Source organism: Chinchilla lanigera, unplaced genomic scaffold (assembly GCF_000276665.1).
Source record: "Chinchilla lanigera isolate Chin_1 unplaced genomic scaffold, ChiLan1.0 scaffold00067, whole genome shotgun sequence".
Classification (NCBI taxonomy): domain Eukaryota; kingdom Metazoa; phylum Chordata; class Mammalia; order Rodentia; family Chinchillidae; genus Chinchilla; species Chinchilla lanigera.
This window is the reverse complement of record NW_004955468.1, coordinates 11,959,811-11,980,608: the sequence shown is the minus strand read 5'-3', so window position 1 is coordinate 11,980,608 and position 20,798 is coordinate 11,959,811. Positions and strand designations below refer to the sequence as shown.

Sequence of the window (20,798 nt, the reverse complement as noted above, 5' to 3'; positions counted from 1 at the left end):
GGGGCTGCGGCACAGATGGGTGCTTAAAAAAAAAACAAACTATTACTTAGTTCAGGGTCTTTTGCAGCTCCATGCTAGAGAGTAAGCATCGTAATATTTTAAAAATATTAGCCTGGTTTCCATTCTACTTATTAAACATTTATTAAATGGGTACAAGTTGGATGAATACATTGTTTCTGTTCTCCACACTCCTGCCAACTTCTCTAAGAGCTTCCTGGATTTGACTGTGAAGAATGAAAACGTCTCTAACCTTGGGTCTCGTTTTTCCATACTTAGAAATCCTCTAAGTCTCCTGGCAATACCTGTACACCTGCTCCATGAAAAATATATTGCCTATTATACATGGGTTTGTTTGACACTTTAGCCCTCCCTGCTCCCAGTTCCTTTGTGCTTACCGCAGCCTATTTTGGTCCTATTTTGGAGCGATTGTGGATTCTTTCCTCAAAGAACCCCAACAGCCCTAGGTCAAGAGGGACCCTCTGTACAAAAGTCGACATCTTTCTATTCCATGACTACCACTTGGGTCCAGCTTCTCCCAGACCCACTCTAATTGTTATAACAGTCTCTTGTTATGAATCGAGTTCCTTCCCCTGGGCATCTCCATCCTCTTTCCCCTCCAGTTCCATCATGGTCGTCATTGCTACCAAGTGAAATTTTGCTCTTCCTCCCCAGCTCACAGGATTACGTTCCAAGACTTCTACCAACCAGCCCCATTATGTTTACTCAAATCTCACAGCCATGGCTTGAGTTGCTCCTCTTGTCTTGATGGTCCCTGCACCCCCAGTAAGACAAACACATCCTCCCAGTGTTTTTGATGTTTCCAGGAACTAAAATGTTCCCTTCTCAACTCCTTTGCCTCCCATCAAATCCCATTCTTTAGCTTAAGGCCTAGAAAAGACTCATTTCCTTTATGAAGTCATCAGGCCCACTCTTGTCTCTCTTCTGAGCCCATTCTGTTTTATCATTCATTTCTTCTTCTTCTTTTTTTTTTTTTTTTTTGTCTTTTTGAGACAGGGTCTCGCTATGCAGTTCAGGCTGGCCTTGAGCTCACTTTGTAGCCCAGGCTGGTCTCGAACTTGCAATGATCCTCCTGCCTCAGCCTCCTGAGTGCTGGGATTACAGGCGTGCACCACCACGCCCAGCCCTTCATTTCTTCTTTTAACTATAACATTAGAAACAACTTTTTATGTGCTGGGCCCTGGATTGCTGCCCCTGAGGGGCACAAGTTTAGTTGGGAACACAGACATGTAAATGAGGAGCAACGGTAGAATGTGCTGAGTGCTGAGACGGAGGCACACACTGGAAGTGCAATGGGAATGCAGAGGAGGGGCAGCCTCTGAGAAGGCCCGACTAAGGAAAGATAATTGGGAATCAGTCTCGATGTTCCAATAAGAGCTACAGGGAGGGTGCGATCAAGCAGCATATAATCACTTAATTACAGATTGCTTTGTATTTTTCTTCAATTGTTTAGTGTGCCTGTTTGACTTCTCAGTGTGGCTCATCAGCTGAAGAGCAGGGACAGGCCTGGCACTCTCTGTTCTTCCAGAGCCCAACAGCAGCACTGGACAAACACCATGTGTTCAGAAAAGGCTTATTGACTTGAAGCTGATAAATAATCCTGGCTTCTCTGGGATAACTGCCTGGAGAGAGCCCAGCCCCCTCCTGTCATGGTTCCCGAGCTCATTCCTAACAAGGCACCCACACCTAAAGCTCCTGTCCTCTGGTGACCTCCCTCCTGCCATAGGGGTGAGACTTCATCAACAGACACTTGCTCATGCTGCCCCAGATCTCTTTATTGAGGCCTTGCATTTGACCCAAATACATTAACAAGAAGGGGCTGAGATACAGCCTCAAACACTGTACCCTCCCTTCCTCCTGGCCAGGGACAGGACGGCCAGAGGATATAGGATTTGAGAGAATGGGGAGGATTGTACAAAGAAGGAACAGCATAGAGATGCTACCCACCGATACAGCAAAGAAGAGAACCACAAGAAAGAGGATAGAGCATGATGGGAGAAACAAATAATAAATACAGGTAAGTCACAGGATGAGAGCCAGGAGAGAGCAGGGCGAGTGTCTAGGGCAAAGTAACTCCTTTCCTCATCACCCGAGGGTGAACTGGATCTCAGCACCCAATATATAGACCCCAGCAGGCCCTATGGTAGAGAATGACCTAGTGTCCCCAGAAGAACTCAGGGATAGACAGCAAAGGGAAGAAGGTACGTGAAGAGATCGGATGGGGCTGGAGATGGTTGCCACAGCAACTAGTCATCGTCGTCGTCGTCATCATCGTCATCATCATCGTCATCATCCTCTGTGTTGATCTCACCCTCCAACACATCCTCCAGCCAGTCCTCCAGCTCCTCAGCAGAAGGCAGGTCCTCCTCATCATCCATCTCCATCCATATGCTGTCCGCCTAGAGGATGGCACAAACGGGGGACCAAAGGTAAGTTCCAAACAGGTCTTTGGACATGTCCTGTCACTCACTGGGCTCTGCAACCCTCCCTCACGTCCTATACCTTTTATGACCAGGTGAAAGTCTAGATTGGAATAGTGAAAGTGGGAGTGCACTGGAAAGTTGGATTCCAAGAAGACCTCCCTTCAGTTGTTTCCCATGCTCTTACCATACCAAGCTTTCAAGAACAGAGCTTTCTGCCATGTCCGCCGTGCAAAACCACGTGTGGCTCTTCATGGGCAACGGAATAAAATCAGTGATTCTTCAGTATTCAAAGCCTTTCATAACCTGCTTCTCCGGTTATCATCTTCAATGATCCCTAGACTCTCTCAAATCATAACAAACTACTTGCTTATTCCCAACTCTGATATTCATTTTTCTACTATTCATGTTCAATCTTGTTTTTTTTTCCCCCTCAGTTTGTACGTGACTTTTCTTAATGGTCACTTGTTGAAATCCTATACATTGTACAATATAATGCCCATTTTAATGTCATATTCTCTTCAAAGCCTCTGATTCTCTCAAGCAGGAATTGTTTTTATTTCTGTGCCTTCCCAACATTTTATTTGTATCTTTATGTAAAGTTTATTCAATCCAACAAAGCCAGGCCTGGTGGCACATACCTATAATCCTAGTGCTCTAGGAGGCTGAGGAAGCAGGATCACAAGTTTGCGTCCAGTGTCGGCAATTTGGTAATTTAGTGAGACACTGTCTCATAATTAAAAAATAAAAAAGGGCTCTGTGTGAAGGCCTGGAGTTTCATCCCCCATACTAGAAAAAAAAAAGTTGATCCAATCCAGGCTTGTAGTTAATGGAATACCTGCCCTTCCAATAAGACTGGTTAATTCTACGAAAGCAAAGATTGTGACTTATTCAAGTCAACCGAACAGGTTTTGAAGCCTGTGCTGTGTGGTATATGAGTTGTCTGCCCTTGATCTCCAAGTCTACTGAAGGAATTGACAGGAGGCATGGACAGGCATATGAAAGGCACATTCTCAATGCAGATGAGGGAGAGTGTCTGAGGACGGGAAGGATTCCAAGACTTTGTGGAAAGGAAAGAAGCTGGGCTCCGAAGGAAGAGCAACTAATTCCAATGGAGAGGGACAGGGCAATTTCAGATCACGAATCCAGCCATTGGACTGGGAATGTCTCCTTCTCCTGGGAAGGGCGCAGGTAGCAGAGCAGAGGAGAGCTAGCTCCACTGAGAAACAGAGGTGGGGCTCCACTGGGGAGGAAGGAAGGAAACTCACATCAGTAACATTGACGACTCCTATTTGTGGGGCTGACAGGTCGATGTCAAATGTCTTCTCCCAGTAGGGAACAAGCTGTGGAGAGATCCAAACATGGCAACTTAGTGGAATTCACGTATACACGGGTCCAGAAGGGTAAGTGTGCGGGTCAGTCCAGGGATAAAGAGGGGAATAGCAGAAGGGGACAGCTGCAGCAGTAGGGCCTGAAAGCAGCACGTAAGAGCTAAGCGGTGAAAGAATGGAAATCCCAAGGGAAAGTCTCAGGAGGCTCAGCTGGGCATGTCAGCCTCTCCTTCCTGAGGAAAAGGAGATAGGAAACTCCCATTGTCATCCTGGATCTGCTGCACATTGAACTTGGGTGTTTGGGCAAATCCCTGTTCTCCCTGGCTCAGTTCCTGCATCTCTAGGCTAAGGTAAACATACCTGGGAATCAGCAGTGTTCCTCACATTTCATTCAGTTATTCAACAACAGGTGCTAGGTGCTGGGGATTCAAGCCATCCACTAAGACAGGGAATCTCTGCTATGATTCTGCGATTGAGTGGTGAGAGTCATGTCTGGCCTCTGCTCTGGGAACTGTATTATGTCCCATATGATTCACTTCCCATCCTCCTTCCCTGTGCTCAGGTTGCCCTCCATGCCCACAGTACCCTTAAGTGTGCAACAAGAAGAGCTCCCAAGCCCCAGGTCAGGAGCTGGGAATAGGAACTCTGAAACTAAGCCTTCACTTAGAAGGTGCCACAGTCCAAGGTCCTGAGCAGAGCCCAAGCAGGGCCTCTTACCAGAGGGAAGTCATCAGGGTCAATCCAGATGATGCTAAGATCGGGATTGTCAGTGTTATCTTGGGCCACAGCTTTGAGAGTCTCTAAGAACTCGTAGCCATCTTGGAAGGAACACAAGTATGACGTGAGATGGGAAGAGAGCCAAGGGACACCAGCACAGGAGTCTGGATCTATTTCCCTGCTTCCTATAGCTCCACATGTGTAGCCCCAGGTTGCTTGTAAACTCCTAGAAATGCCTCCCACATAAGGCCTGTGTTTCAACAAACAAGCCGCCCTGCCTTCCCTCAGGCTGAGCTGGTATTCCTGCCTTACCGGGATCGGCTTCCTCTGCAAAGGCCACAATGTGGATTCCATCCATATCGTCCTCCTGTGGGGGTGACAGGGAGAGCAGGGTCGGGGTTGGGGAAGACCTAGGTGTTCCTGGACCCTGGCTCATGGAAAGCCAGCTTCTGGACCAGGAGTAGTCTCATGACAGTGACCCTGTCAACTTCAGAGCCGCCGCACCTGCTCTGGTGATTCCTTTACCCCAGAGCCCAGGACCCCACCCTTGTCATTTCCATCCACTTATGTCTATCTGCCCGCACGTTCCTCAGAACAGACAGCTCTCCCCTCCATTTCCCCTTTGCACTGTTCTTTTTTTTTTTTTTTTCCTCCGGTACCGGGAACCGAACTCACAACCTTGTGCTTGCCAGACAGGCACTTTTGCCGCTGAGCTAAATCCCCAGCCCCTGCACTGTTCTTTCTACACGTGGGCATGAGCCCCACTATTCAGCCACCTTTTTGCTCCCTGAGGGCCTGGGCCTAGCCAAGGGCACTCACCCAGGTCTCATACATGCTCTCAGGCTTCAGTTTCCTCAGGGTTGATCTAGAAGAGACAGAAAGAGTCCCTACTCAGTGCATGAGAAGGACATCTCCCTCCGGAGGGTCCCCACAGCAGGGCAGTCTATGGGTCAGGCTCAGGGCACAGACAGCTAGTAGCCCAGAACAAAGCCTTCTAGCAAAGCCTAAGCTCTAAGCACCAGGCCCATATCATTGCAGGGTTAAAATGAGGGGCAGAGGGGTAGCGAGGGCTGGAAGAGAGACCTTTGGGAAAAAGGTAAGAATCGGGCTGGGGATTTAGCTCAGCAGCAAAAGCACCTGCCTGGCAAGTGTAAGGTCATGAGTTCGATTCCTGGTACCGGAAGAAAAACAAAACAAACAAAACAAAACAAAACAAAAAGAATGGACATGAGGGTATTCATGCATTCATTCATCCACTCATTCAATAACACTGAAGGCCCGATATGTTCTCAGCACTGAGGCAGGTGCTGGGTAGAGCTGAACCAGGCAAACATGCTCCTGCCCTGATGAAGGGGGCACAGTGAGCTGGAGACAGCAAGTGGTATTTATACTGATGAGTGGGTATCTCCCGTTGTGGAGTACTGTGAAGGAGGAGAAGAAGTCTGTGAGTACAGGGGCAGGGTTTCCCAACCTCAGACCTGCGGACATTTTGAGCTGGATAATTTTCTGTTGGGAGAGGGTATCTTGTGCACTGCAAGATGTGTAGCTGGCCTCCAGCCATAAAGACCAGTGGCAGCATTCCCCACCACCCAAAATATTTGCAGACATTGCCAAATATCCCCTGGAGGGCAAACCCTTTCCCCCACCTCCTGCTCCCTCTGCCTCCCTGAGAACCACTGATAGAGTCGTGTACGGAAGACATGGGACAGGTCAGGGCTAAAGTCCTGCTTCGGATCTCCACCCAGCCCTCCACTCTGGAAAGGTTTCTGTCTCAGATTGCTAAAAAGATTAAATGTAACAATAGTACTTTGCAGGTCCCAGCTGACCATAGGCACGCATCGCTCCTGTGTTGACAGAGGTTATTTGAGTCATAGTCAACATCACAGTGCTCTCCACACATTTACAGATTACCTTCCCTACGCGAGGTGCAGTGCTAGGTATTAGGGTGCAAAATCCAGAGTGTTAGTAAGCACCGGTGCCGGGAAGCACATTCATCTCCAGCGGGGCCTGGCTTCCTGGTTAGCTGACATTCCTCAAGCCCGCCTCAGAGGTGGGTGTGCTAGCCCTAGGAGATGCCTATCTTGCTCAGAGAGGCACTCTGACTCCTACCTCCTGTGCTCCTCCACAAAACTGACAATCTCCTCTTCACTGTTGGGTTTGTCTGGGATGGTCACAGGCTCTTCCATGAAGGCCTCATAGAAATCGATCTCATTCAGCTTCAGGGTCAGCTTCTTTGCCACCTTTGGGGCAGGAGATAGGAGGTGAATACAGCAGCGGGAGGCACAGAATCACAATGAGAAGCAGTTATTTTGGGGGAAGCAAACATCAGGAAGGGGAGCAGAAAATCTAGGTCCTTATCACTGCCACTGTGACACTGGATGGATGTCTTAACTTCTCTGGGTTTCCGTTTAACATGAGGGGGGTGGGCGAGGTAATAAAAGCCTCTCCTTTCTTCAGCTCTAAAATCTATAGGGCAGAAATTGATTTGGGGGTGGGGAATTCGAGCAAGTATGATGGAACCAGGCTGCACTGAATTCTGGGAGAGGCCGGAGGGCAGTTAAGGGTGCAGCGGAGAGAACCTTGCTGTCAAAGGTGGCGAAGAAAGGGATGTAGGGATGAAACTCTTCGGCCGCGTCTTCGTAGGCTTTGTAATCTGAGGGAGGAAAGTAGAGTCAGTCTAGAATGAGGGTCTGCTTAGGAATCAGTCTCGCCCAGGTCTGTCCCCAGTTCTTTGGCGGGCGGGATTCATTCTGAGATCCACCCCTCCAGTCATCCGAGAGGGAGGTAAAATACCCTAGGGTTATAATGGCGCAGGTAGAAGGCTGGATGTGCTTGTGGGGGAAATCCCCAGAGTTCAAGGAGATTAGAGCAGAAATGGGGCTAGCATGCAGGAGAAATAAAGAGGAAATGAGGTGGAGCTGGCTGAAGAGGTGGGCATGCAGGGGAAAAGTGGAGTCTCAGGGTTACCCACGCTCTGAGTCTTTGCTCTTGAAGTAGCCAATGAGTTTGATTTCATCCTCAATATTCTCAAATGCCTGAAGTTCTCGTTCACCCTCAATGAATTCCACAGGGTCTTCTAGGACCTAGAAGACCAGGGATATTGAAGGCAGCAAGTGTTTCTGTCCTACTGGTAGCACCTGGAGGGAGCAGGATCTAGGGCAGTGGTGGCGAATCTATGGCATACATGCCACAGCAGGCTGTTTGTTATAGCTGACACCTCTAAAAGGTTCAGTGAACATCACTGATCTAAGGAGAAGGCCAGAACTGGAAGAAGGGTTAGATGTTGAGAGAAAGGGGTGGTCGTGGCTATGTAGTATGTGGTATATATAGTGTGTGATGTTTATGTTGGGTGTTATGTCTGGTTTGTGGGCTTCGGGTGATATGTGTGTTGTGAGTATGTGTCTGGTCTACTGATTAAAAAATATGGTGAATTAAATTTTTAAAAGTTTATTACAGAGCCAGGTGTGATGGTGCATGCCTGTAATCACAGCACTCGGGAGGCAGAGGCAGGAGGATCGTTACGAGTTTGAGACCAGCCTGGGCTACCAAGTGAGCTCAAGGCCAGCCTGAACTGCATAGTGAGACCCTGTCTCAAAAAGACAAAAAAAAAAGAAAAAAAGTTTATTACAGAGCCGGGTATGGTGGCGCACACATGTAATCCCAGCACTTGGGAGGCTGAGGCAGAAGGATCCTTGTGAGTTCAAGGCCAGCCTGGGCTACAGAGTGAGCTCAAGGCCAGCCTGAACTGCATGGCGAGACCCTGTCTCAAAAAGACAAAAAAAAAAAAAAGTTTATTACAGTAAAAGTTTATTACATTGCCTCATTTTTTGGGGTTGTTTTTTGAGACAGGGTCTCGCTATGCAGTTCAGGTTGGCCTTGAGCTTACTCTGTAGCCCTGGCTGGCCTTGAACTCATCCTCCTGCCTCAGCCTCCCAGAGTGCTGGGATTACAGGCGTGTGCCACCACGCCTGGCTTTGTTTTGAACACACTTATTCCATCTTTCTCCCCACTTTCTGAAGCAGTGCGGGAAGTCCTCTTTCGTGAGTGTCTTTAGTTGTGCTGTCATGGCTGCCTTGATGCTCTGAATTGATTCAGAAAGTTTACCTTTCACAGTCATTTTGACTTTAGGAAAGAACCATAAATCACACAGTGCCAGATCCAGCAAGTAGGGTGGATGAGGACACAGTGACATTTTACCAGCCTGTCTTTCCATTGGATGGTGCTTAGCAGCAGCATTCACCGTATTTTAGATCACACCTCATAAAGGTGTGATCACAAAAGCAGACTTCTAGAACTCCTTCAGAAAGTGGCAGGAATGATGAGATAATTTGTTCAAAACATGGGGGAGTATTTTGAGGGAGATTAATGGCAATGTGTCTTTTACCATAATCAATATTTAAAACTTAAATATTCACTGTATAATTTGATCATACTGTGGACTTTGTGGTGTGTATCATGGGTGGTCTGTGGTGTGTGGTATGTGTGTGTGTGAAGGGGAAATCAGATTGGGACTAGTAGGGACAAGGGACTGTGGTATCTTTGTTTTTTTGAGACAGGGTCTCGCTATGCAGTTCAGACTGGCCTTGAGCTCACTTTGTAGCCCAGGCTGGTCTTGAACTTGCAAAGATCCTCCTGCCTCAGCCTCACGAGTGCTGAGACTACAGGCATGTGCCACCATGCCTAGCTGCGCAGTGGTGTCTTAAAGCAAGGCAGTGAAGTCTAAGGAAGTACTCACATCCAGCAGGAACTCCACCAGGGTGTCAGCAGAAAACTCGCCGTCATACTCAATGACTTCATCCCCCTTGAACACATAAATGCTATCCTCCTCAGTTAGTCCTAGGGAGTGAGTGAGAGGTGAGCCATGACCCCAGCCCTCCCTCAGATCCAATCTTCTAACCCCTAGGTCACAGCCCACTCCATGATCCCACTGGACCCCACTTCTCCCTTTCCCTACCTCGACTTCCTCCACTGTCCCTCAGCCCTACACCTGCTGTCCATGCCCCTGATGCAGCTGAGGTGGCTGGCCTGGTGGCAGAGGATTTCTGGGGAGAAAAGGGTCAGCTAGGGTTTGAGGGCAGGAAACAGGGAGATGATTATTCCAGCAGTATTGCTTCCTTTCTCTGCCTGCCGTGACCAGAGACATATTCTTGCTATCTCCTCTGAGAACTCTTAGAGTTGATTTTCAGCCCTGTCCTTTAACTCTGCCATTACTGACCAGATGACTTCACTATTACTAACCACCCCTCCCCCATCCACATCCGGAACCCGGTCTCGAACCTGTGCTGCCCCCTGGTGGCCGATGCTGCGACACTCGGTCGGGGCCGGGGAAGGGAAGAAACAAGTGTGTTCCCAAGGGCCTCTTCTCCAGCCCTGCTCGCATTCCCTGGCTTCCCTTCCCCTGAAGCATCTAGCCGTGTTGTTTGGGTAAGCTTAAAGAGGGCCAGCTCATCTCGTGCTGGAATTTGAGCATGGGTTTCTACAAGGAAGAGGAGAGGCTGGGACTCCCACCCATTACCTTCCCAGTCTCAGTATTTTCTTTGCTTCCTCCTTTCAAAAGAGACGGTGGAAGGGTTCCCGAGCCCCTCAGATCCCAGGATGCCCCTCAAGTCCTCCACCCTAGGCCTCCCCAGTCTCTCAGGCCCGCCCCTTTGCTCCTCCCTCCCCGCCCTTACCTAGTTTCTTGGCCACAGCTGCGTCCTTCTCAGAGTCCACCAGCCCGAAGCCAACACCCTTCTCTTCTAGAACTTGGGCTGCTAACTGGAGTGAGGGGTGAGGATTGAGATTAGCTCCCGAGATTCCTATTTACCATCCTTCCCCACCTCCGGCTTTCAAGTTGGGTCAGCTAGGCTGCAGGAAGCCTAGGAGTTGACCTTGACCCTATGCTACGATTCACAATATCTCTAAAAAAGGTCCCACAGGTCTGGTTTGTCTTTGGTTCCACTTTAAATTCATAAATAGTTTTGTTTAAGTGAATCATGCTTTTTTGTTTTGTTTTGCAGGGGATGGAGCCCAGGGCCTCGTGCATACTGGGCAGGTGCTTTGGCTTTTTGTTCTTCGTCTGGTGTGTTTTTTTTTTTTTTGGTTTTGGTTTTTTTGTTGCCCCCCTCCCCCCAGTACCGGGAATCGAACTCATGACCTTGAGAGGCAGGCGCTGTGCCGCTGAGCTAAATCTCCAGCCCCTGGTGTTTTGTTTTGAGACAGGGTCTTTCTTTGTAGTTCTGCCCTTGAACTGACTATGTAACTCAGGCTGACCTTGAACTCATGGTGATCCTCCCGCCTCAGCTTCCAGAGTACTAGGATTACAGGTGTGCACCTCCCAGCAGTGTGTGATTATGTTGATTTTGTTTTGTTTTTTGTCTTTTTGAGATAGCGTCTCTCTATGCAGTTCAGGCTGACCTTGAGCTCACTTTGTAGCCCAGGCTGGCCTCGAACTCGCAAGGATCCTCCTGCCTCGGCCTCCTGAGTGCTGGGATTACGGCGTGGGCCACCACGCCCAGCTTGTGTGATTATGTTGAATTTTAAGACACTGGGCTTGAATTCCCCAGGTCCTGCGGGATGCTGAAGAGCGTCTGAGGGGCAGCTTCCCTCCAGAAGGGTTGGTCCATATGTTTCATCTTGGTCAAAGGCCAAGCTGAAGTAGGGGTGATGTTAGAATTCTTGAGGTTCTTCTGAGTGACTCCCAATGCAAGAATTTTAGAGGGCAGGGTGGAGGGTCTGATCATGCTGCTGAGGATAGGCAAGGCCAGAAGGCTAAGAGCAGAGGTGAGGTCATCACTTATCACCCCTGCCTGGAGGCAGCAAGACAAGCAGAAACTGGACAGCTCTCCTCCTCCAAGCCTACCTCTCCAGTGACACTGTATTTCAGCCAGGCCTTAGGCTGTGGACAGCCGTACTCGGAGGTCCTTGTCTCTATAGTCTCTTGGCTCAGCTTTCAACCCAGATTCGCTCTGCCATGGACACAGCCTCCAGCTTTACCCCACCCAACCCGCAGGCACCGTGATTCTTGGGGGGATGGGGAAGGGAGGAGGATGGCAGGTGGATGGCTGAGGATACTGTGCACTCAGGATAAAAATACTTGGCTCATTAATCAGATGTGGGTTCCAGCGCCGGGCAGGGACACACAGACACGAGAGCCCGTGGTCCTGGTATCTCACCCTGACATGCTGCAAGCTCTGGATGAACTGGGGCCTGTCTGCAACTACCGAGCCCAAGAAGGGGCTAAGGAAACTTGGACAGGGACACTCAAGCACAATGTGGCCCTGAGAGGACATAACCACCCGCCTCAGATTTAGACCTGAGGTCAGACTGGGGATGAGGAGTCCCTTCCTATGAAAAGAAAGTGGGAAGGCATCCAGAAGCCTCTTTCAACTGTGAAGAATTTCCAGGGAAGCCATCCAGCGTGATCCAAGAGAGACCAATGGGGAGTTAGGGAGTGAGGAGGCAGGCAGAGGGTGGAAGGCCAGTGAGAAGCACGGTGGGCTCAAGGAGATATTTAAACGGTTAGCCCTTGAGTGATAAGCACATAAGATATTGGTCATGTTTACATCTAGGGTCGGTGTTGACCTCGTTGGGGTGCAGCCCCCAAATACGTGGTGCAGGAACAGCTTTTGCTAGGAGAGGAGCAATGAGGGAGGGAGTGCAGTACACAGGACTTGTGGCAGCTCTGGCCTCTCCAGTACCTGCCCGTCCCTTTTCTATCCTCCTTCCTAGCCAAGCCTAGTAAGTACCACCAGCTTCCAGCAGTCCCCCAGCTGCACTCCCTCTATAGTCACCTAACGTTGGGTTCCTGAGGCTAAGGTCCCCTGCCACTTGCGTCCTGTTGATCAGCACAGAGGTCCTGCTGCACTGCCCTCAGCATGAGATCTCACCCTCAGTAATCTTATAAGATGTAAAACAGGGGTCAAAGAGAGGGCCAGGCGTGCATGGCCTGCAGCCCCCCACTCACCTCTAGGATCAGCTCCTCCATCTCAAATTGTCTCTGTGAGGCCTTGTCATCCTCGGGGGGTTCATGGTAGAGGAGTGCCAGCACCTCATACTTCTTGAACACATTCTTGTAGTTCTTTGCGTTGACATTGATCACGCGGTCCACACCATCATACTCAGGGAAGTCCAGCCCTTCCTCCCCCTGGACCCCTGACTTGGGTGTCCCTAGCACCAGCAGGAGCAGCAGCACTGCTCTGGCCCCCATCCTATCTGCAGCGCTCATGGAGGTAGTGGGATCTGGGTCGGCTCTCCTGGTCCAGAGGAGGTTAGCTGGGGTAGGGAGGGGCCCCTGGGTGCTGAATCCTGAGTTAGGGGCTCCAGGTGGGGGTGGGGTGGGAGTGGCCCAGAGCAGTGGACAGAAGACACTGCTGGGTCCCAGAGAAACTGCCGACAGAGCCAAGAGAAAAAGGGTCAGGAGCAGGACTAGGAGCAGGGGGCGGGGAGAGAATTGGAGCTGCCCCTTGAAATTGGCATCACTCGGTCCCCACCTGGTCCTGTCTAAATATGTCTCCGTGGTTGGCAGGAGAGGTGGATAACCTTCTGAGGCCAGGACAGCTCCAAAAGGGCCAGCATGGTTCCACCTCCTACACCTCTCCCTCGGGCTCCCAGCAGCTTCTTCCTCCCCTCCCCCAGTGTCCAGGGCTCCTCAGCCCCTGTCCCCGCGCTGGCCCAAGAGCTCATCGCCATATTAAGAAAGGAAAAGGGAGAGACGAGGGATCTAAAAATAAGACCAGATGAGTCGGAGGTAATGAAGCTGGGGCTGGGGGAGGGGAGGTGTAGGGGTAACTGGGGATCACAGTGTGTGCTGGGCAAGGCTAGAGGGAAAGAAGTGTGGGTAAAGAGGAGGAGGTGTCACCCTGCATCTGAGCCGAAATGGATTATATAGGACCAAAGGGGACGAACGTGTGTTGCTTCCCTGTCCTAAAATCTGGGACTCTTCTATGGTGAAGTCTGTTTCTTTAATCTTGGGGAGGAGAAGGGGGCAATAAAAGGGCAGTCCGGGCTGCAGGAAAGAGACCCCCTGTGGTTCCCTTTAAAGAACCAGGACCAAGGATGAGATCATTCTCTGAATAAAAGATGGAGCCGAGTCCAAGACTGGCGACCTGGCTGAGCTCCAGCCAGTTTCCTTTACTCACTCAACACTACTAAACCAGGAATGCAGGGGAGGCCGGGGCTGGCCCGGATTCCATCCTGGAGGGATGGATGCAGATTCGGGGTTTCTGTGCCCATAAGGTCCACCAGGAGGAAGGGAATGTCATTTGGCTGCCGCCTCCTGCGTGCAGTGTCTGCTCTGATCCTGCGGGACTCAGTTTTCTAGAGCACAGCGGGAAGGGAGGATTCCCCAGGCTGTGCGTGATTCCAAAGACAGCTAATAGTTACTATTTATTCCTGTGTCTTTGACAGGACAAAAAGGATCCGGTATAAAAACTGGGGGTAAAAAAAGAATACGAGGAAAATGTGAAGAGGTGGCCCTGTGCCCTGAGCCAGGGCTCTCGGTGAATTCTGTGCACCGGAGACCCAAAGCAGACCTGGGAGTAGGGCTGTAACTGCCAGATCCCAGCTTGTAGGTGAGAGCAGAGTGGAGGAGTTCAGCTCTGGGCACCTGGAAGGATCCTTTCCGTAGCTCTTACCATGCACAGGTAAACTGAGGCATGAGAGAGACCACAGAGAAACACTAGATCACAGTCTCTCTCCTCTGGGGAGGACAGTGTTTATTTTGCATCCAGGCAGGGGCATGGAACATGGAATTCTGTTAGCAGAATAACTTTTCCGCCCTCCCGTGGGGCAGACCTTACTCAGCTAAGTAAGGAAAGCTGCAGAAAATCTCAAGAGCGTGGCAGGAGTGGGTCCAAGAGGGACAGCTGTCACCGCAGCAGGAGAGGCTCGAGCCGGCCCAGGCATGGCACGTTAGAGCTGAAGATACCTCAGGATCCCATCTCCTCTTCTCCCAGGAGGCGGCTGGTGTGCCAGAGCCCTCAGCCAGAGGCCTGCCCAGAATAACGCTCCCAATGACTACCAGCGCCGGTTTCCCCCTTCTGTGGCTTCTGCGAAGGGCAAACATTTGGGCGGAGACACTGGAATGTCAGACTTGCTCCATCACGAGCTAGATTTTGGTAGCCCAAGAGTGAGAGGTGGGACCCTTGGTGACCCCCCTGCATCTCCCCGTCTTCTCCTACAGCCGCAGCTGGTTCTGGTTGCCTTTTCTGGCTCTAGTTCCACTCTCATCCTTTCCAGCTCCTGCACCCAGCTCCCCTTCTCTCTCTGTGGCTTTGCCCTCTACCTTCGGCTCCATTTTCTTCCCTCCAGGCCCCTGCCTTCAGCCCCTTGCACTTAGCACGCCTCAGCCACTGGTATCAAATGACCCTGAGTTGGGGCCTCTGTATTTTTAACCCACCAGACACCCAAAGCTCCTGCGCTGAAATCCGAGGAGCTGGCCGCTGGCGGTCCCCCTCCCCACCTCACTTGCATACCTCCCGGCCCCTCCATCCTCCAGGGTCTGGTTCAGCCATGTCAGCAGCGGGGAAGGACCCCAGACTGATCCAGCCTTGTCCCCAGGAGACCTGGTGCTGTGAGACACAGGGGGACCGGAGGGAGGGAGACCTCCAGGGCAGGGCCTGCTGTAGGGGAAAGAGAGGCCAGCTGTCCCCGCTGGCGGGAGGGCCTTCCTCTCTGGTCTGGTCCTTCGTCCTAGTCCATGGCCCTTCCTGCCCCACATCCTGTGTTTGGTTTTCATTTTGTACTTGTGCTTTGGTCCAGCTCTCAGTATAAGACTGGTCTACAAGGAGGTGAAGAGCCCAGTTCTGGATCCAGGCAGACCTTGCTTTTCCTCATCTGTGAAGTAGGAGGGTGTGGTAAGAATAGATGTGTGTGGCTTCACTGATGGTGCCCCACGCACAGCGCACTTACTACTTGTGCTTTGTGCCTGGTGACAGTTGATGGTGGCCCCTGCCCTCCAGCTTTCCTCAGCGTTTCTCATTCCGTGTACTCGTGGGCAGATCCCACCCACTGCTCTGAAAGATGCCTGAGGATGAACTAAGCCACGGGGCAGAGTGGAGCGCTCAGTGGGCAGACGAGGGGCGGGGAGGAGGGGAGGAGGTGAGCAGGAGAGAGACTCCCCGGGACTTCCCACTCACCTGAGACAAGGGCGGCACAGGGGTGTAGCTCTGTAGCAGAGTGCTGGCCTGGAATTTGTGCAGCCTCTGTTTTCAGACTACACTAGAGAAGATGGGCCGAGAGATGGGACGACACTGAGATACTCTGACAACAGGCTCAGAGGGCAGGGCCATCAGTCTGCCTTGGAGACGGGATCTAACCATATGACTGCTCCCGGGTCATTTAACATCTCTGGACCTGAGGTTCTTTTTTTTTTTTTTATTTTGGACCTGAGGTTCTTTGCTGGGGAAGTCAGGCCTCTTCCAGCTTCCACTGTAGCCCCACTCTCATGCTGGCCTGAGGAGGTCCAAGGCAGGGGCTGGATGGTTTGGCCTCACGCTCTTGGGTATAGGTGTGAGTGCTGCAGCCTCCCGTCAGGGTGTGACATGGCTGCTCCTCTCTCACCACCTTCTTCTAACTCTCTCCTCCCAACTGCACCTTTTTTTTTTTCTCTTTGAGATAGAGTCTCACTAGGCAGTTCAGGCTGGCCTCAAACTTGAGGCGATCCTCCTGCCTCAGCTTCCTGGGATTACAGGTGTATGCCACCATGGCCGACCCCAACTGCACTTCTGGAGCAGGCATTTGTCCCTTGCTCTTGAAGACATCAGTAGTAACATTCAGATGGGGGAGACCCTCCAGGAGCAAGGATGCTTGATTCTGACCCTCTCCCGGCCTCTTGGAGGCCTTCCCCTTGCCTGACTACTTTGAAGATATCGGAATCCTCAGTCCCCCCAAAATCAGATGTGACTCATTCAGCCAGGTAAAGTCTATTCCAAACATTTACTGTCTGAACTGGCTACTGGATTCAACAGGACCATCCTCCTCCTGGCTGGGCTTCCCTTCAACCCCCCCACCTCCCCGCTGAGATGCCCTCAGTCCAGCCTCAGGATTGCCTGTGTCTCTCCTCCAGGGCAATTCATCTAGTGTCTTTGCCCCCAACTCATTTGCTCTCAGATGTCTCAAACTCATAGTCCCAGCTCTTGTGACACCCATCACTTGGAGCTCCTCTGCCGGGTTTAGTAGTATGTCTCCTTCTCCAGCCAGCCTGTGGAGGAGCAGAGACCAGAGTGAGCTATAAGGAGGCTTCTGGGGAGGTACCAAGGGCACCTTAGCAGGAGGGAGAGGAGCAAGTCGGAGGCCTGTGGTCTGGAGCGGGGCACTGAGCACTGGAGGATTGGGAGGTGGATCGAGGGGGAGAGAGCTGGGACTGGACACAGAGAAGGCAGGCAGTGGGGTGTGGGTGAAGCCAGTGGGTCTGGAGGAGTCAGGTAGGATGGGAGAGCTGCACTGCGAGCAGGGCCACGGGGAGCCTCACCGCCAGGCCGTTTACGGATGGTTAGTTTCCTGACTTCATCGTAGCAGAAGATAACAATGCTGTAGGGGAGGGCGCAGAACCACCAGGTTACCCTGCGGAGAGTACAGGGCGGCCAGTGTGGCAGACAATATGGAGGCAGGAAAGGGTGGGCGCAACAAACAGCGCCCAGGAGTCAGGTTTCACTACTGTGTCCACCATGTACCTGAGACCATGACATGTACTAGAGACTGTGAGGGGAGATGCAGCTAATCCCACGCTGTGAGGTCAGAGCCTTGGGGGTGAGGGTCGGGGGTGCAGAGAAGAGAATGGAACACACCAAGGGTAATATAAATGTCATTGTCAGAGGTACATGCAGTGTTCCTAGAGTTTCTCTTCTGAAGTCCAGAGTTGCCAAGGGAGATGCCCTTTGCTTGCTGCATACTCTAAGCTTTACACCTCTGGAGCAGGATGGGTCTATCTGTGACAGCCCCCAGACATCTACTATGGGATATTCACAAAGCTCTCGTAACAAAAGCCTGGAAGCTGAACAAGACAAAGTACCAGATAGAACTTCCTTCTTCTTTTTATTTTCTAATTTTTTATTTTTTTTGGTTTTCTGAGACAGTCTCACTATGCAATTCAAACTGGTCTTGAACTTACTATGTAGCCTGGGCTGGCCACAAACTCATAGGGATGCTCCTGCTTCAGCCTCCTGAGTGCTGGGATTACAGGCATGCACCACCATACCCCAGAATTTCTTATATTCTTCCATATTGCAAAAAAAAAAAAAAAAAATGGGGGCATTATTTTCCTTCCTGAGCCCCTTTCTATAATTAGATACCAGAAAGATGGATTCTGGATAGGGGCTGAATCAGGACCATAGTTGTTCCTTTGGGTGACAAAAAGAAAAGATGACCTAAACCAATGGCACTGCCTAAGTGAAATACAATATGAGCCACATCCAAAGTTTAACAATTTCTAGCCAGCTGTGGTGGCACATGCCTATTATCCCAGCATGTGGGAGGCTGAAGCAGGAGGATTGTGGTGAGTTTGAGACCAGCCTAGACTACATAGTAAGTTCAAGGCCAGCCTGAACTACATAGCGAGACCATCTCAAAAAAAAAAAAAGTTTCTTTTTTTTTGTTTGTTTTGTTTTTCTCTGGTACCAGGAATCGAACTCATGACCTTGCACTTGCCAGGCAGGTGCTGTGCCACTGAGCTAAATCCCCAGCCCCCAAAAAGTTTCTAATAGCTACATTAAAATAAATAAAAACAAACAGGTAAAATTAATAATTTTACTTAACTAAAATATTATCACTTCAATGTATGTAATCAATATAAACATTATCGATGACATAGTTTATACTCTTCTTTCTAGCCTAAGTCTTGAAATCTGATAGGTCTCTTACACTGACGGTACATTTCAATCCAGATACTAAATTTTCAACAATTAAGGGGAAATATAGTCCAATCAAAATAATAAAGTTGTATTTAATAGAAAAGTAGTTGGGGATATAGCTCAGTGGTACAGTGCCTGCCTGGTAAGCGTAAGGTCCTGAGTTTGATTCTTGGTACCCCCCTCAAAAAAAAAAAAAATGCTAGACAAATAGTTAATGCTGCTTTAAACTTTAAATGAATGAAAATTAAAATTATAAATTTAGTTCTTCAGGCTCACTAGGGCTTCAGAAGATTTCAAAAGCTCAGTGGTCACATATGGCTACCACTGTCCAATGGCTACCATATTGGACAGTGTGAGCCTGAGCCATGGTTCATTCTACACGTACACACCACAGATATAAACACTGATAGACAAACAGTCACTCATTCAACTAAACAATGGCCATGGCTATTCTGCCTCTGTTAGATACCGGGGAAATAAAAATGGTTCCATGATCGCCTCTGACCTGGAGGAGCTCAGGGGGATCAGAGAAAAGAGGGTAAATGCACACACTAAAGAATCACAGGTGCTGAGCTCCCTGGCCAACGTATGTATAAGAGTGGACAGATAATAGTCACTGGGTTTGTCATTGCTCCTTTATTTACATTAATACAAGAAGAATGAAGCTGCTATTGACAAAGCAGCCATCATGAACTCCTCCACACAGCCATTTCTATGTGTAATTCTCAACCCTCTGCCAGGTGAGTTTTGTTTGTTTTGTTTTGTTTAGGTGTTTTTGTTTTTTCTTTATTTGTTTGTTTGTTTTGGGGGGTGCTAAGGACCAAACTCCAATCTCACAAATGGTAAGTGTGTGTTCTACCGTGAGCTACATCCCCAACCTGGGAAGTGTGTATTATTGAAACTTTACAGATGAAGCAGAGGCTCAGAATGGTTGCCTGCTTCTCCAAGGTCATGGAATAGCATACAGTAGAGATTCAAGCTTGGCACTGTCACTATGCAAGGCCAATGCCAATGTCTCCTATTAAACATTAATTGAGCACCTACCTTGTACAGAGCATTGTGTAAAATGCTGCAGGGGATGGAAAGACGAGTAAAACAATGTAAATGTATAGGAAATGAGTTGGAAGAATATACACTAAATCATTAACAGAGAGGCTACCTATGCAGGGTGTGGGAGTGGAGCTGGGCATAGAATGGTGCTTCTGCTTTCTCTGTAGATTTTACAATTTAAAAAGCTCAAAAGCATGTCTAATGTTAGAACAAGATACCTGGGTATAGTGGTGGATGTCTGTAATCCCAGCACTTGGAAGGCCAGGCAGGGGGATTGTGAGTTTGAGGCTAGCCTGGGTTGTGTAGCAAGGTCATGTCTCAAAAAAAAAAAAAAAAAAAAATGAAACCAACCAATCCAAAACCAAAACTAGACAAAACCAAGTTGAAAACAACACAACAAAATCTTAGACGTTGAACAAGACAAGGCATCAGACAGAATTTCAGTACGTTCACTCACACACATATATATCAAAATATATTGGTCTAAATACAATGGAATCAGCTAAGCTTAGATTAGGCTATTTTTGTGGTTACTTCAGCTGCAAATAGTATGAGTCCTTGCCCAGCTACACCATCTGTCATCCTAAAGAAAGATCCTCTATTGAACACTGGTAGGCAGCTAAATGTACATGTCTAATGGCTGTGGTCACTTGACACAGTTTTGCCTGCCTCCCCAAAGTTGCTCCTTCCTGGAGCACAAGTCACTGAACACAGCCCCCTTGATCCCGGTGGCACCTAGCTGGTGATCATCCTCCCTGTGTCCAGAGACTCACCCGCTAGCACCCTTTTGCTTACCTGAGTGGGTACATTCTCAGGGCTATGTCCATGCCTGGAGTATAAGACAGAAAAATCGCCAACAATGTCTCCTCCAGGAGCCCAAATATTAAGATCTTGTTTCTGGGAAGAAACATTCATGAGTGTGATTGAGATGGGGAGGAAAAGGCAAGGGGAGATTGCTGGTCTCAGTGTAGGGGCTGGGGAGCAGGCTGGGGCCTTTTGCTATCGCTCACTTCATGCCCTGCGTGAAGAACGAGTTGCGGCGGGTCTTGCAGATGAGGAGATCAGCCCACTGCACTACCACGATGCTGACAAAGAAAGCCGTCTGGCACGTGAACTCCACCACCTTTCTCTGCTCATAGGTCTGTGGAGGGTGGGCAGAGAGGTGACATCAGTGTCAGAAAGGCTTCTTTTTTTCTCCTACCTTCTGGGACTCCTAGGTTGAGTTAGGTCCTCCCTCTCAGGACTATCAGCACTTTGCATGTGTCTCTGCCTTAGCACTTTTCATGTGGTGTTATGTTTTGCTTATGTGTTTTCCTTACCTGACTGGGAGCTCCTCAAGAACAAGACCTTATTTATCTTTGTGCCCTTCCCCATGCTTAGTTCAGTGAAAGGCTTACAGCATGCCCCAGCAGATCTTTACTAAGCTAATATGA

General features: G+C 49.7%; 2 protein-coding genes across 3 annotated transcripts in view; both read right to left on the bottom strand.

The window, feature by feature from the left end:
• Positions 1-1,772: 1,772 nt before the first annotated feature.
• Positions 1,773-12,931, bottom strand: Casq1 (calsequestrin 1 (fast-twitch, skeletal muscle)). Its single transcript, XM_005400195.2, has 11 exons — positions 12,432-12,931; positions 10,159-10,243; positions 9,222-9,322; positions 7,458-7,569; positions 7,066-7,139; positions 6,596-6,726; positions 5,306-5,351; positions 4,799-4,853; positions 4,487-4,587; positions 3,707-3,781; positions 1,773-2,417 (listed from the first exon to the last, which is right to left on the bottom strand). Exons 1-11 carry the CDS (start codon positions 12,690-12,692, stop codon positions 2,265-2,267), a joined length of 1,194 nt encoding a protein of 397 aa, XP_005400252.1. The 5' UTR covers positions 12,693-12,931; the 3' UTR covers positions 1,773-2,264.
• Positions 12,932-16,388: 3,457 nt separating this feature from the next.
• LOC102014999 (sodium/potassium-transporting ATPase subunit alpha-4) overlaps positions 16,389-20,798 on the bottom strand; it is a 31,257-nt gene continuing 26,847 nt past the window's right edge. For both annotated transcript variants that reach the window (XM_005400196.2, XM_005400197.1), the window contains 4 exons: positions 20,376-20,506; positions 20,161-20,262; positions 16,938-17,029; positions 16,389-16,667 (listed from right to left, as the gene is read on the bottom strand). In XM_005400196.2, the coding sequence (XP_005400253.1) occupies positions 16,639-16,667; positions 16,938-17,029; positions 20,161-20,262; positions 20,376-20,506 (354 nt within the window). In that variant the 3' untranslated portion in view covers positions 16,389-16,638. The remainder of the gene's footprint in view (positions 16,668-16,937; positions 17,030-20,160; positions 20,263-20,375; positions 20,507-20,798) is intronic.